Source organism: Prunus mume, linkage group LG4 (assembly GCF_029339155.1).
Source record: "Prunus mume cultivar Tortuosa linkage group LG4, ASM2933915v1, whole genome shotgun sequence".
In the NCBI taxonomy this organism is placed as follows: domain Eukaryota; kingdom Viridiplantae; phylum Streptophyta; class Magnoliopsida; order Rosales; family Rosaceae; genus Prunus; species Prunus mume.
Window position 1 is genome coordinate 20530546 of NC_142701.1, and position 16056 is coordinate 20546601.

At 37.0% G+C, this 16056-nt stretch overlaps 2 protein-coding genes across 2 annotated transcripts; both read left to right on the top strand.

Annotated features, from left to right (window-relative positions):
• The first annotated feature begins 2385 nt into the window (after positions 1 to 2385).
• LOC103329584 (uncharacterized) lies at positions 2386 to 3783 on the top strand. The gene is made up of 2 exons (XM_008232078.2): positions 2386 to 2617; positions 2715 to 3783. The coding sequence occupies exons 1-2, from the start codon at positions 2452 to 2454 to the stop codon at positions 3629 to 3631; spliced, it is 1083 nt and encodes a 360-aa protein (XP_008230300.2). The 5' UTR covers positions 2386 to 2451; the 3' UTR covers positions 3632 to 3783.
• A 6949-nt stretch (positions 3784 to 10732) lies between these two features.
• Positions 10733 to 16015, top strand: LOC103329585 (uncharacterized). Its single transcript, XM_008232079.2, has 3 exons — positions 10733 to 10798; positions 14412 to 14607; positions 14709 to 16015. The coding sequence occupies exons 1-3, from the start codon at positions 10733 to 10735 to the stop codon at positions 15800 to 15802; spliced, it is 1356 nt and encodes a 451-aa protein (XP_008230301.2). The 3' UTR covers positions 15803 to 16015.
• Positions 16016 to 16056: the final 41 nt, after the last annotated feature.

The following is a 16056-nucleotide window of genomic DNA, read 5'->3' on the forward strand; positions in this document are numbered from 1 at the left end:
AAGTTGTTGCTTCTTTTGTTTCAAGTTTGGATCATTGGATGCATATGCTTGTCCATTTTCTGCTAAAATACGTCTTCCAAATTCCAAATAATCAAATCCCAAGATCATTGTTCTATGTAGGTTGGTACTTTTTGAACCAAAAGCATTATCATAGCTCCCAATTTTCACTGATGAATTATTGAATGTTCATCTGTTTGCTGATGAGATGATGCAAGTTTTCTAGACTGTCAATAACTGAGGAAAAGACTCTTTGGTTGCAGTCACATGACTCTTTAATTTGGCCGGAATTACTTCACCTATTTATGGACGCCCTGCACAAAAAGACTTGTTTTGTAAGAAAATTTAAAGCAAATTGTAATTAATGAATCTAACGATTCAGGGGAGTGTCCTCATAGAAGTAGAAGGCCTCCATGAGATTTGGAGGTCTCACATTGCTATTACTTTAACACAAGCCTTATCAATAGGGTTAATTTCAATTTAGTACTCTGAACTCTAATCCTAAAGGCACGTTTAACCATGCACTTTTAATTTTAACAATTACATACCCTAAGTTTTTCAATTTTTTGCAATCTAAATCCGTCGTTAACTTCCCCGTCAAAATTTCAGTTAATTGCTTGCGTGGCAAGCCTGGGTTCCACCTATTCACTCATTTGAGCGTCAGTTGAAGGGTATTTTTGGGTATTTGTTCAAAAATGGTTTGGTATTAATGCATGTATTCTTCATGGGCGGGAAGACACCAATTACCTAAAAACACTCTTCAACTGACATCGAAATAAACGAATAGGTGAGACTCATGCCTGTCATGCAAGCAATTAACGGAAATTTTGATAGCGAAGTTAACGTCAGAACCAGATTGCAAAATTCAAAAGCTTAGGGTATGTAATCATTAAAATTGAGAGTGTAGGAACAAACATACCTTAAAGGTAAAAGTTTAGGATACTAAATTAAAATCAACCCTTATTAGGGTATTAATATGCCACATTAGGTCTTGAGAAGATGCCATGCTCTCAAACAACATAATATTCTGACACCATGGAAAGTTGTAAACTTTGTTTCGGGCTTGGGAGTTTTTCAATTTTCACATATATATGTTTCTATATGACCAAAAAAAATCCGTTGCTAACAAAAAAGTAAATCTATTTTTCCATTGCCTTTGCTAAGCATCATTTTAGGGGTCAAATCTTATTAAATGACTCAGTTTTATTTTGAAATAGGATCAACCAATTACTATAAGATCCTTTAAGTTGTAACGACGAGCTTGTTTGAGTCATAGTGGGACATAAAATCCGAGGTAAATGCAAAAGAGAATCAATTTTAAGGATCAAATCTTCTCAAATGACTCGGTTAAATCTTCAGTTTGAACAAGCACTTCATCAAATACAATCGCTGCATCGCACATGGCTTCTCATACATCCTGGATAGAGTTGCCATCAATTCAACAGTCGTCTTCACGCTAAAAACACGACGCCTCACCTCGTTCTTAAGCGTCAATCGGATAGCCAGAAAGGCCATACCATCAAGTTCATCTCATTCCTTTTGTTCCATGCCTTTAGGTTTCTTCCCAAATAAAGAAACTCATAGTTTCTTGACCTTGCGTGATTTGCATGCATGGCCTTCGAGCCACTCTCAGTACATGTTCTTCTTTGCTATCTATCTACTTCACCCTCTTAACGTATAAAGGGATTGGACTCTGGGACACAAAGAACAAGTTGGCAGTGAATTTTTTGCCTTGGGCTTTGGCTGTGCTCACCATGTATTCGAGGGCGTATTTGGGTTACCATACTATGTATTTGGCTGTTCTTGTTTTATTTATTTATTTGTTTTTAATATTTATTTTTAAAAGGAATGAATTTTTTAATAATTTGTAGACGAAATTGCCCCTCCACAAATATCAGAAATCACAAAAATTTGACAGAAGTTGAGAATTGTCCATGAATTGCTTCAAATTAAAACCACATGGGCAAAAGTGATCAAATTAAAACCATAGAGATCTTAGTGGTAAAGTGATAAACCACATGAACCAAAAGTGATTTTTTGTCAATCTAAAACCAAGAAGAAAACCAGACAAAAGGAAACACATCCTTTTCCTAGAATTGTATCTCCACAACTCAACACGACCAACAAAGAAACAAACTCAATAAATGTAAGTAAACAAAGAACCAGCAAAGCAAATATTTCTTCTTATCTACCTCTCCATCACAATATTAACCTTCTTTTTGGATTGTTTGGTGGTAGGATATGAACCTACATTCACTTCTTCTAGTTTGCGGTTGACTGGCTTTTGCATGGGTGAGATAAAGTTATAGTGAATACTGAAAGTGTATAGTGAATACTGTAGAGAGTATTTATATTCGTTATAAGCCTCAGCAATTGATATAAAAGGCAGCCTATATCAACTCATTCTGAGAGTCAAGAATATTAGAGTTGCTCAGAGGCAATAGAGGCTCTAACATGTCTTGGTTTTTCACACTACTCTTTTTGATCAGTTCTCTCTCATTGACTACTTCCTCAGAAGCTAGCCATGGGAAGAAGCCCCCATCTGCAGTTGTTGTAGGCACTGTCTACTGCGACACATGTTTCCAAGCAGAATTCTCACATGCCAGCCACTTCATTTCAGGTTCGTTTCAAATTTCCTACAACAACTCAATCAAAAGTGCTTTTTATATTGTGAATTTTTGGTTCAGTTAACTTAATTTCAACTTATTTTTCTGCAGGGGCTTCTGTTGGTGTAGAATGCAAAGATGGGAGTTCAAAACCAAGTTTCCAGGCAGAAGTGAAAACAGATAGCCATGGAGTGTTCAGAGTCCATTTGCCTTTCTCTGTGAGCAAGCGTATCAAGAAAATTGAAGGGTGTTCTGTGAAATTAATCAGCAGCAGTGAACCATATTGTGCTGTGGCCTCAACAACCACTTCATCTTCACTGCATCTCAAGTCAAGTGAGCAAGGAACACACATATTCTCAGCTGGTTTCTTCAGCTTCAAGCCTCTAAAGCAGCCAAGCCTCTGTAACCAAAAACCAAGCATTCCAAACTCCAAGGAATTCAGTTCTCAGAAATCCTCATTTCCAGGAATTTCAGTTACATCCCCCTTTCCTGGTAAAACTACGAAGGCAGGGCAACTAGCTGATAAAAAATTATTAGGTCTTCCGGGACTGCCAGGACTTCCAGGACTTCCTGGACTTCCGGGACTGCCAGGACTTCCGGGACTTCCAGGACTCCCAGGACTTCCTGTTAAAACTACAGAGGCAGGGCAACTAAATGATAAAAAAGTAGCTCACCCAGATACTTCCTTCACAACACCCTTTACTGGTAAAAATACAAAGGGAGGGCAACTAACTGATAAAAAATTATTAGGACTTCCGGGACTGCCAGGACTTCCGGGACTTCCGGGACTGCCAGGACTTCCAGGACTCCCAGGACTTCCTGGACTTCCGGGACTGCCAGGACTTCCAGGACTTCCTGTTAAAACTACTAAGGCAGGGCAACTAAATGATAAAAAAGTAGCTCACCCAGATACTTCCTTCACAACACCACAAATTCCAAAAACAAGTTTGCCTCCAAATCCATCACCACCAACATCTCGCATCCCTGGAATCCCACGGGCTTCTTCAAAGCAAACTACTTCTCCATGATATTAAACTGAAATCATTAACTAAATAAATCATGTTAAGTTTGTATGGGGTGTGCAATTATCAGAAGCATATGTAGTAGGGCTTGTGAGTTTGTACTTTGTAAGGAGTATGTAAGTTATTGTACTTGGAATAAAGCTATGGTTCTCTCATCATCTGACAGAATTCATTTACTTTGTAAAAAATCCCAATATATTCTGAGATTTTGTGCCACTGTTTGCATTAATTATGAACTCCCTCTGTAGAATTATACCTGAATTGCTGAATTTGGAGCTGCATTTCAACATTGTCCAATCAAAAAGACCCTTTGAGAAGAAAAAGAAAAAATTGCCTCTTCATGCTAAAATTGAATTGTTCTTCTTAGACCAGTTTGCTTGGGAAACATAAGTCGATGAAAATGGAAATTTTAGCACTTAAACTGCACCAATTTGGGCAGAAATTGAAACCTTAAAAGCAAAAACAAAAACAAAAAATGCATCATTACTACAATTCAACATGAAATTAAGGGCCTGTTTAGTATTCAACTTGAATCCAACTTTTTAAACTCAAAAACAAAATTTGAGTCCAAAATAAAGAAAACCTGTTTAGTAGCCCTATTTTTAAAAACTCGAACTCAAGAACAACTAAAAAACACCCTAATTATTACAAAATAAAAAATATCTGTTTTTTCAGTTTTTTTCTAACCCATAAGTTCCCAAATTTTTAAGATTTAAAAATAGTTTTCAAGTTGCATACAAAACAAGTTTTTGAATCTTAAAAATAGATTTAAGAACTCCTTGTTTTTAAGAAAAATCAAAGTTTTTGAGTTCCTTATTGGAATAGGATACCAAACGCCCCCTAAACAACTTCTGAGACACAAAAAAGAAAGAAGAAGAAATTATAAACAACTTTCAGGTTCTGATTATTTCCTGAATCCTAATCTTTTGCTATACATGCCCTCATATACACATATGCAAAATCTCAGCAGATGCATAACTAAACATCACCTAACCTCCTTCTTTTATTTTTCAATTCTGGTTCTGCTAGAGCCACCTCCACCATTCCTTGCACTTTCGAGCTGCTGCTGCTGAGAGTTTGACTGCTCAGAAGCGCTAGGGTTCCACATGTCCCTGTAGTAAAACAGGGCTGCCCTCTGCGAACCGTTGGCAGAAGCTGCTGGTTGGGCGCCCTTGCTGTTGAGCCTGTACTTCTGCAAAACACACACAGTTTAAGACTTGTACATCAGCACCACTAAATCATCAACGTCAAGTAGCAAATACGCATAAAATTAGTGCTTAAATAATTAATATGAGAGCACATATTAAATTGCATGTGAAATAAATGAGTGGTTTTAACTTTCAACTTCCATTCATAAATATGACCAGGGAAAGAACTTTGTTTGGGAACGGGGCCTAAATGACCCAGTTGATTTGTTTGTAGTCACAGTGTTTCATAAGGCCAGTTAAGCTTTGTTGGTCCCTTTTGTAATATTCTAAAGGTATTGGGTGCTGCACCATAATTCGGAGTTTCTTGAGCGCATATATATTTAGCAAATATATTGCACGCTTTCTTAACGAGTGGGTACGACGACGAACCATTAAGTTAATAAAAATATTAGGCTTATCACATTTTTTATATCACAATTGTACCACCTCTCTAATAGAGGTGGGCTCCATTGTATTGGTGGGCTCCACCTCTATTAGAGAGGTGGTACAATTGTGGTATGAAAAATGTGATAAGTCTAGCATTACTCTTAAGTTAATGGGTGGAAAATACCAAACACGAATACGATCCGTTTAAATTCGCTAATGATCAACACGAACCATTAGCAAATATTCCCGAATGATACTGATGCGACCCGTTAGCTTAATAGGTGGCTAACAGGTCCACCCACTTTGAATCTAACCCATGAAGCTAAACCCAAATATATTTTTCATTTTTTATTTTGCTAATTTGTGTCGTGTTAGAGAATCGTGAATAATATTTCCAGGTCAAGCAGAGAAGATGATCATAATGGGGCATGTATAGATACTATAACAATAGGCCCAAAATAGTCACGGGAAGCCTAAAGACATTTAAAACTCAATATAACATATAATGTTGGTCATGCGTTAATCCAAACTGTATTTTGGGGAATTAATTTATTAAATAAATATAGAAATTATGTACATGCCATGCTAAACCAATAATACATTTTTCCTATGCTAATTACCTACAAAGTTCACATGAACTCAAGTCATGTGGTTTACAAGGCTTGCACGAGAGATTGTGGTGTGGAAGGTTACTCCGGTCCACAAGGCCCACAGAAGCTCTTGGATAATAGAGACTTTGGGCTAGCTACTTGGGAGCACCAAAATCCAAGCCCAATACTTGGAGTTCTCTAATGTGGGTAAGCAAATGAGATATTCTTCAAGCACTCCCTATTACCCGCTGGAAACAAGCCAATTCCGACACTTTCTTTTACCCATAGAAAATAGTCATTTTCCAATGCCTACTTACTTGTTGGAAATAAGAAAGTCTCAATGCTCCTTTTTACCCGTTGGAAATAGATTAGCTTCAACACTTCCTTTTACTTATTGGAAACTAAAGAGAGCATTCACCTTTTATAAATTGGGAGGCATTGCCCAGACAAAATCAACTCATCCTAGTTGTTGTAAGCCTCCTAGCAACCATGAGAACTCACAATTTCTTCAGCTGTTGCAAGCATTCCAGCAGCCATCTCAGCCATTCCTCAGCTATCACAACCATTTCTTCTATTTTCTCATCCTTGAAATCCTCCATTTTCCCTATAAAGCCTCACCAAGCATAACTCTAAGCTTTTCCTTCCTCATCATACCCTTCCAAGCTATAAACACCATAACCTTCAAGCCTTAAGTTTTTTCCTTCCATCCTTCCACCTCTAGAACTCATATATCTCTCTAGAATCGTAGTCACAAATACCATAGCCTTCAAAGTCTTAAGCCTTAGCCATGCTCTTTGAAGCCTCATTCATTTAACTGCTATAAGCATCCTAACAACCATCAGAACCAAACAATCAAACCACTATAGCCATAGCTTCAAACAATAAGTTCTCAACACCAAAACTTAAGCATATCAAACACCAAGCCAAGCACAAGTATTCTCATTTGCTAAACTTGTGGGTCTTTAACTCCCACACTCCAAGCTCTCATGCTAAGCTCATATAATCTCATATCAACATTAGCAAGTCATCTTTAACCATCGAGAGCACGACCAAGCAATCGTCAAGTTGCTGGAAATCTACTCAAGCCACATATCTTTTATCTCCATTTCTCTCTTTCTATTTATCTATCTCTCTTTCTCAAACGGTTCGATCCCAAATCTGAAACACCCATCCTCTCAAGCTAAGTTGAAACCATAGTCATTACCCTAGAAAACGCAAACATCGTAAGCTCTTCGTCTAGCTGCCGAAAACACCCAAAATCTCAAGCCTTAATCTTTTCTTTATACTTATTTTCTCTTAGCTCCCACACCATAAGCCTCTCATTCCAAGCCTAGTAGTATCTTAATTCATCAAAGCAAACTTTCATACCAAGCCTATGCAACATCAATGCACCATCTCCAACTATTCGTCAAGCTATCGGAAACATCAGCAAAAAACACGTAGTCGCTGGAAGAAGAACAAAGTACTCCCGTGGGACCTGCTACTTCCTCGGGATGCTTTGGGCCTAGTTCTCGCTAAATCATAAAAGGGGCAACAAATGCTTGATTCACCATTCTATGGCGGTCCAAGAATCAACAAGCCCGGACGAGCCTTCAGACGGAAAAAGACCTCAACAACTCTCATGCGCACATGTATATGCATGACAAATTTTATCATAAGATCATTGTCCTATTAAGTAATCTAATCACTAGAATCTTTCATGAGCTTGAGAAAATGCACAGAAATTGCGAATGGGATGATATTTAATAAAGATATCACACTAAAATGATATGAGGCCTAAATCTCTCATGCACATTAGAAAAATCCCCTATATATAATTTTAACATTGGAAGATATACTATTAAGTTATCACAACTACTAAAATGACCCAAGTGAAAGAAAAAAAAACCTTGTATGTAATTTGAGCAATGAAAGATCTACTATTAAGATATTATTGCACTTTCTCATGCGCTTGAGAAAGATCCCCTGTATATGCTGAGGACAAATATCGTCCCTTGGAGTGTCAAAACGAAAAAGCACAATGACTTCACAAATACCATAACACTCTGGATACTGGTTATAAAGATCGCCAATCCACTTAGACCATTACACTGGACTGTTCTTTAAGGACCAAGTGTTGGAGTTTGGACCCTCAGCTGAATTGCATGAGTGTTGGACCGTCATAAACAACTTTACCCAATTATGCACAAATGTCTTGGGCATAAATAGTAGGGGTGGTTGCGGTTCGGTAACCGCGAAATTTTGCCCAAACCGCAAACCGACCGACTATTTGCGGTATGGTGATTTTTGAAACCGCAAACCGACCACTTTTTGCGGGTTTACCGCATTGCGGTAAACCGCAAAAAACGGTCGGTTACCGAGAATTAGCGGTTCAAAACCGCAAGTTCTCCAGCATTCATAAAAATATAAATTCACAACCTAAATAAATAAATACACAACCTCAACTTCTCAAGCATATATAAATTCACAATCTCCTCAACTTCTCAAACATTCACAACCTAAAGAAAATTAAAGTTACAATTCCAAGCATTCCAATTAAAGTTAAACTTCTTAAGCATTCCAATTCCAAATCCTTTAAAGTTACAAACCAAAAGGAAAATGCAAAGCAAAATGAATTAAAGTTACAACTAAAAAGAAAAATATAATTTAAAGTTAATTAAAGTTACAAACTAAAAGAAAAATGTAATGCATCAATGTTACAAACTCAAGTGTTGGTGGTGAGTGGATTTGAAGAACATTATTGTGTTGTTTAAGCACCAATGCTATCTACAAATAAAACAATATAGTTTAGTATATTTTATTATAAGAAGATCAAATAAAACAACATAGATTGGCTATACTTTGCGGTTTGCGGTAACGCAAGTTTTAAAAATTAAATACCGCAAATGCGATTCGGTTCTTCATACCGCAAATGCGGTTCGGTTTATGCGGTTTCATTGCGGTAAATAGTCGGTTGGTTTTTCGGTCTAAAATGCCACCCCTAATAAATAGTAGCATCTTTTTCAAATATAGGCTTTGGCACGTTGGAGTCAAAGATGGCCATTGAGACAAAGAAATGGATTCTGAAACGAGAATTGATTAGAGGGTAGTGAAACTTGAGACTTTCGATAACAAAAGTTTGGAATGGTTGACGGTAATGATAATTGCTAAGAATCTCTGAGCAAATTAGGGTTTGTAGTGAAAAGAAGATAGATAGGTTTGAAAGACTAAAGTAGAAGTCGAAATGGCCCAATTGAAATGATTGAAATGAAGACAAGACAACGCATGGATGTTGCAGGTGACGGTCAAATTGTGTCACGCACAAGCATATAACCTCAAATATCTCTCATCAAGTCTATTGGGCTTGGGGGGTAATGTTTGGGCCTAATTTTTACACACATGAGTTGTAAGCCAATTTGGGCCAAGTCGTGGCTGAGGATTTTAGTATTGCAATTCGGTTAAGATTCCTTGGGCCAGTTTAAGTGGCTACGAAAGGGTATTGTCCATTAATTGATAATTACCTAGAAAATCAAGGATAAATCATGAGATTACTTGGCGATTAAGGCAATCAACTAAATAATTAATTCTAATGGATTATGATTTGATCCTCATGATGGCGTGACTTAATGGGTTGTAATCTCTCCACTTAGGGCAAAATTCATATAAAATGGAATGGATAGCTCACGACAACACACAACTTTTCAACAACAAACTCAGTACAAACCTTAATTCCCTCTCAAAGGCTATATCTTTCTTGATAATTGCTCTGCCGGATCTGTCTCTAGTATCGATTTCCAATTGATCTTCATCAATTGAAGGTGATGTTCTTGTTTGCATTGCAGATTCATATATACTATTGATATTGCCACTAGACCCTTAACCTCTGAATTCAATCAGAAGTGATCCAAAGTGGTGGCAATTCATTATCTGATAAGATCCCTTGATCTGGATCCCTTTGTTTACTTGTTTATTTGTCGTTTATTACCTTTATTGTTTTAGAGAAATTATCAAGTATATTAGGATTTTACACCACTAATAGTGGCACGTTTGCAATTCACACAATCTAAAGCTTCTCTCTAAGGTTTGAACATTTTTAGGGTAACCGCGCATATGCTTGTCCATTTTCTGCTAAATATAAGTCTCTCAAATTCCAAATAATCAAATCCTAAAATCATTGTTGTATGTAGTATGTTGGTAGTTTTTTTTTTTTTTTTGTTTTTTGTTTTAAACCAAACCCATTATCCATAGCAGTCAATTTTCACTGATGCATTATTGAATATACATTGTTTTATTGTTGTCTCTGAAGGAAGTTGAGGTTCCACCCCAAAATAAATTGGTAATGGGGAGAGTATCCCAACTCCCTATAAACCTTTGCTAGGTTTCTCAACTTTCCAAATGTGGGTCTTTATCTTCACATTCTCACACACCCCTGTATGTATGGCGAATTTTAAGCCTAACACGTGGACAACATATATTAGGTGACGTATAGCACATGTGGCCATTGGACTTTCACACGTGGGCTTAACCCACTATGATACCATGTAGAAAACAACTTTCCTTTCATAGCACACACAAAAGTCAACTTCAAAATCTCAATTAGCCTTTCCTGCTATAAATTGGATTTCCTGCTATAAATTGGATTGTATTCATGTCTATATTATTTTCTACCTTAAGTAGATATTCTGTATCAGTATAAATAAGAACTTTGTGTAATTAGTTCAATACGAGGAAATATATTTTGTACAGTCCCAGCTGTGCTCAAATTACTCATAATCGCTGATGGTGGTGATACAAGGTTCAAAACTTTGTGCCAAATAACTGAGGAAAAGGCTCTTTGGTTGTATTCGTATGACACTTTTAATTTGGCCGGAATTACTTTACCTATTTTATGGACTACCTGCACAAAAAGTCTGATTTTTTATGCAGTTAAAAACAGTTAGAAAATTTAGAGCAAATAGTAATCGATGAATCTAATGATTCAGGGGTTGTTCTATGCTCATAGAAGTAGAAGACCTCCATGGGATTTGGAGGTCTCACATTGCTATTATTTTAACCCAAGCAAAAAATCCTATTAATATGCCACATTAGGTCAGGAGAAGATCCCATGCTCTGCTCAAACCACATATCCTGACACCACGGAAAGTTGTAAACTTTGTTTTGGACTTGGGAGTTTTTCAATTTTCACAGATTATATGTATATAGTCTCCTGTTATTAAGGGACACTCATTAGGGCACCTGCGAAATTTTTTTCAACGAACCAAATGATCGATTTTTCACATCTTCATTCAGAGATCATCCTTGCAAAAAAATCATGCAAATTGAAAATCATTAAGACATCTAATTAAGACCAACAAAATGAAGACGATGCTTCAAGAAATTACTTAAATTTCAATAATTTAATTGAGTGGTCAAATGATATCGGATTCAAGTGATTTTTTTTATAGAGATGATATATATTTGTACTTCTAACCAATATAATAGGCGCCCATCATTTTGGTTCTGTGTGAAGCACATACATAAATAAACACATCTTCAACCTGTGGTGTTGATAGTTTACAGCTTCAGACTCATGAAATTTGTGGTTACTCCACTTGTCTTGTTAACCAACTATACTCTTTAGTATTTACGCCAACAAAGAAACAAACTCAATAAATTTAAGTAGACAAATAACCAGCAAAGCAAAAATTAAGGGGCCTCTTTTTATCTACCTCACAGTCACAATCACAATATTTACCATATTTTTGGATTGTTTGGTGGTAGGAAATGAACCTACATTCACTTCTTCTAGTTTGCAGTTGACTGGTTTTTGCATGAGTGAAATACAGAAACTATTGATGGGCAAGGCTATAAAATTTGAAAGAAAAAAAAAACTAAAAGTTCATTTCTCATTCCTCAAAACAACCAGAAAGAAACAAAATTATAATGAATGCTGTGGAGAATATTTATATTAGTTTTTAGTTATAAGCCTCAGCAATTGATATAAAAGGCAACCTACCTCAACTCATTCTTAGAGTTGGAGTTGCTCAGAGGCAATGGAAGCTTTAAAATGTCTTGGTTTTTCACAGTACTCTTTTTTATCAGTACTCTCTCACTAAGTACTCCCGCAAAAGCTAGCCATGAGAAGAAGCACCCACCTGCAGTTGTTTTTTATGACAAGCATCGTTGATTGTTCTTTCTTTCTTCTTCTTTTTTTTCTTTGTTTTTGTTTTTTTTTGTTTTTGTCTTTGCATACAGATGATGGTTGTGATTATTTTGCATTATTTCTTCGACTCTGCAACTGGCCAATATAGTTTGCGCTGTATCACATTGTTTTGTTCTGCAAATGGTACCACTTCCGTCCAATATACAAACTTGCAGCTGGGTTTATTTAATCTATGGTTTTGTTCTACAAATATTATGCGGTTTTAGAAACAAATCGTGGACAGATAGCTCAACAAGTACTTTCTTTCTCCATATGAAGCATGCAGACTGGAATACATACAAACTCAGATGGAAGAACAAACAGAAATATCACATGCTGATGATTACATTATTGTACGGATGAAAATTGCTGCTATACATTATACATTCAATGTGATAAAAGAACTTCCCTGCATGAATGAGGTGTCTAATGTGTTATTTAATACAAAAGAAAAAATTACTGATGTTTACAAATATACTTTTACAATGGGAAGTGTACCCACAACAAAGCTATGCACCCATCACAAATATATATTATCTTTGTATTTATGTAAGTCAAACATGAGACCTTACATTCAGTGGATACACACCTGACACTAAAATGTTCAGTTGATTGGCTACAATCTTACCCTTTGAGATGGCAAGCCTTGTTTCAATTCAATAATAATAGACCAGCCATCAGGGATCGAATCAAGAATCTCATCTTATGTTTCAAGCTTGACGTATCCATTTGCGAATTGGTATCCATCGGCTGAAAAACTCCACATTCAACAAGCAGACACGAAGGCCCTCAGCCCACAGGCTTAAGGTCGCCCGTGAAGTGAAGACGTGACATTGTGTTTTGGAACCCGTGAAGGACAAAGAGATGTTTTGTACATCATAGAATTAGACAAAACCATCCCCTTTTCTTTTTTAACTTTTAACATGCATTATCTCTTGCACTGTGTAAAAGAAAATTTGGTATTACATTTCAATTTCCTCACAAGATAACAGTGAAACAGTGGCTTGAGGTTGTCATGGAGTTAACCTTGGATTGTCAGGAACCGCCTTATTAGATTGTCAAATTTGTCAAAAATTGTGGCCCACGGACAAAGAATGAAGCGGTGCAAGTTTGTGGGATGATTAGCTGCTCAATGCAAAACTGTGGGGAAGGTGAAGACAATCTGTCAATTTCCAATGCAGGATCTAATTATCATAATTCTGGAGTTTGTGCCTTTGTGGTGTGACTGGTGTCTCTTTTGTCAGTAGTAGAAGTTCTTGTTTTTCTTTTTCACCCAAAATGCTAAAAAATGTGGAAAATTGAATTAAAAAAAGAAAAAAAAACAGACTGTTGGGATGGAAGGATATTGATGCCGAAGGAATCTGTATGCAACATCAACACATGGGAGAGTGTCTTATAAGCCTACAGAGTACAGAGATTTCTGAGTTGGCTTGAAACTGCTCAAATACTTGGAAGTTGTAGCTTCTTTGTTTTAAGTTTGGATCATTGCATGCCATATGCATTGTCCATTTTCTGCTAAAATAAGTCTCACAAATTCCAAATAATCACTCCCAAAATCATTGTACTATGTAGATTGGTAATTTTTGAACCAAACCAATTATTGAATATACATCTGTGCTCAAATGACTTATAACTGCTGATGATGTGACAAGTTTTCTAAACTTTGTCTGTTTTTTTTTTTGTCAGAAAACTTTGTGTCAAATGACTGAGGAAAAGATTCTTTGGTCGCAATCACTTGACTGCTTACTTTACCTATTTATGGACCACCTGCACTGAAAGACTTGTTAAAAACAGTTAGAAAATTTAAAGCAAATTGTAATCAATGAATCTAATGATTACCATAACATTCTGAACCAAAAAGCCTTATTAATAAGATTCTGATCCATACATTGAGTTGTAAACTTTGTTTGGGACTTGGGGAGTTTTTCAATTTGCACAGATGCATATGTACCGAGAGCAGCTCATAGTAGGCATAAATAAACGCAACAACATCTTCAACCTGTGGTGTTGACAGTGTACAGCTTCAGACTCATGAAATTTGTGGTTACTCCACTTGTCTCGTGAACCAACGGGGACCCAACTATTCTCTTTAGTATTATTACACCAAACAAAGAAACAAACTCAATAAATGTAAGTAAACAAAGCAAAAGTTAGGGGCCTCTTTTTATCTACCTCAAAATCACAATATTAACCTTCTTTTTTGGATTGTTTGGTGGTAGGAAATGAACCTACATTCACTTCTTCTAGTTTGCAGTTGACTGGTTTTTGCATGAGTGAAATAAATTAGCTTGATGGCCCAGCAGGATATAAAATTTGAAGAAAAAGTTCATTTTTCATGCCTCAAAACAACCAGAAAGAAACAAAAAAGTGTATAATGAATGCTGTAGAGAATATTTATATTAGCTATAAGCCTCAGGAATTTATATAAAAGGCAACCTACATCTACTCATTCATAGACTTAGAGTTGCTCAGAGGCAATAGAGGCTCTAAAATGTCTTGGTTTTTTACAGTACTCTTTTTTATCAGTACTCTCTCAATTAGGTACTCCCTCAGAAGCTAGCCATGAGAAGAAGCACCTATCTGCAGTTGTTGTAGGCACTGTCTACTGTGACACATGTTTCCAAGCAGAATTCTCACATGCCAGCCACTTCATTTCAGGTTCATTTCAAATTTTCCAACAACAACTCAATCAAAAAGTGCTTTTTATACTGTGAATTTTGGGTTCAGTTAACTTATTTTTCAACTTATTTTTTCTGCAGGGGCTTCTGTTGGTGTAGAATGCAAAGATGGGAGTTCAAAACCAAGTTTCCAGACAGAAGTGAAAACTGATAGCCATGGAGTGTTCAGAGTCCAGTTGCCTTTCTCTGTGAGCAAGCATGTCAAGAAAATTGAAGGGTGTTCTGTGAAATTAATCAGCAGCAGTGAACCATATTGTGCTGTGGCCTCAACAGCCACTTCATCTTCACTGCATCTCAAGTCAAGAAAGCAAGGAACCCACATTTTCTCAGCTGGGTTCTTCACCTTTAAGCCTCTAAAGCAGCCAAGCCTATGTAACCAAAAACCAAGCATTCAAAACTCCAAGGAATTCAGTTCTCAGAAAATCTCTTTTCCTCCAACTGATGAGCTCACATTTCCACCACCAACTCAAAACCCCACAATACCTGATCTTTCTCCTCTTCCTACGCTCCCTTATCTTCCACCATTGCCACAACTTCCTCCTCTCCCTCCCCTTCCAGGACTTCCTGGAATTCCAATTCCAGGAATTCCAGGAATTCCAGGAATTCCAGTTTTACCCCCCATTCCTGGTAAAACTACAGAGGCAGGGCAACTAACTGATCAAAACCCCACAATACCTGAACTTTCTCCTCTTCCTACAATCCCTTATCTTCCACCATTGCCACAACTTCCTCCTCTCCCTCCCCTTCCAGGACTTCCAGGAATTCCAGTTTTACCCCCCATTCCTGGTAAAACTACAGAGGCAGGGCAACTAACTGATAAAAAAGTAGCCCACCCAGATGCTTTCTTCCCACCAAACCCATTTCAGCCACCATCAATTTTGCCTCCAAATCCACTTGTGCCACAGCCAACTCCACTTATCCCCAATCCATTTCAGCCTCCACCAGCACCATTAATTCCCAATTTGCCCCCAATTCCAGGTTTTACTCCACCAGCAGGCACAGCACCATTGATTCCCAACTTGCCACCTATACCTGGTTTTACTCCATCACCATCACCACCACCACCATCTCTCCCATTCCTCCCTCCATTACCATTCCCACTCCCACCTATACCTCGCATCCCTGGAATCCCACCTGCTTATTCTTCTTCTTCAAAGCAAACTACTTCTCCTTGATGTTAAACAGAAGTGATTAACTATATAAATCATGTTTAATTAACTCTCAAATAATGTCTTTCACATGTTGGTTAAGTTTTTATGTATAAATTCTTGTATGGGTTGTGCAATTATCAGAAGCATATGTAGTAGGGCTTGTAAGTTTATACTTTGTAAGGAGCATGTAGTGTACACAGAATTATTGTACTTGGAATAAAGCTATGGTTCTCATCATCCGACAAACTTCATTTGCTTTGTAAAAAATCCCAATGTAT

Excerpts from the sequence above, each read along its gene's own strand:
- LOC103329585 (XM_008232079.2), top strand. The coding sequence starts at position 10,733 with ATGAATCTAATGATTCAGGGGTTGTTCTATGCTCATAGAAGTAGAAGA. Across the intron at positions 10,799-14,411 it reads GACCTCCATGGGATTTGGAG|AGTTGCTCAGAGGCAATAGA; the intron begins GTCTCACATTGC and ends TCATAGACTTAG. Across the intron at positions 14,608-14,708 it reads TGCCAGCCACTTCATTTCAG|GGGCTTCTGTTGGTGTAGAA; the intron begins GTTCATTTCAAA and ends TTTTTTCTGCAG.
- LOC103329584 (XM_008232078.2), top strand. The coding sequence starts at position 2,452 with ATGTCTTGGTTTTTCACACTACTCTTTTTGATCAGTTCTCTCTCATTG. Across the intron at positions 2,618-2,714 it reads TGCCAGCCACTTCATTTCAG|GGGCTTCTGTTGGTGTAGAA; the intron begins GTTCGTTTCAAA and ends ATTTTTCTGCAG.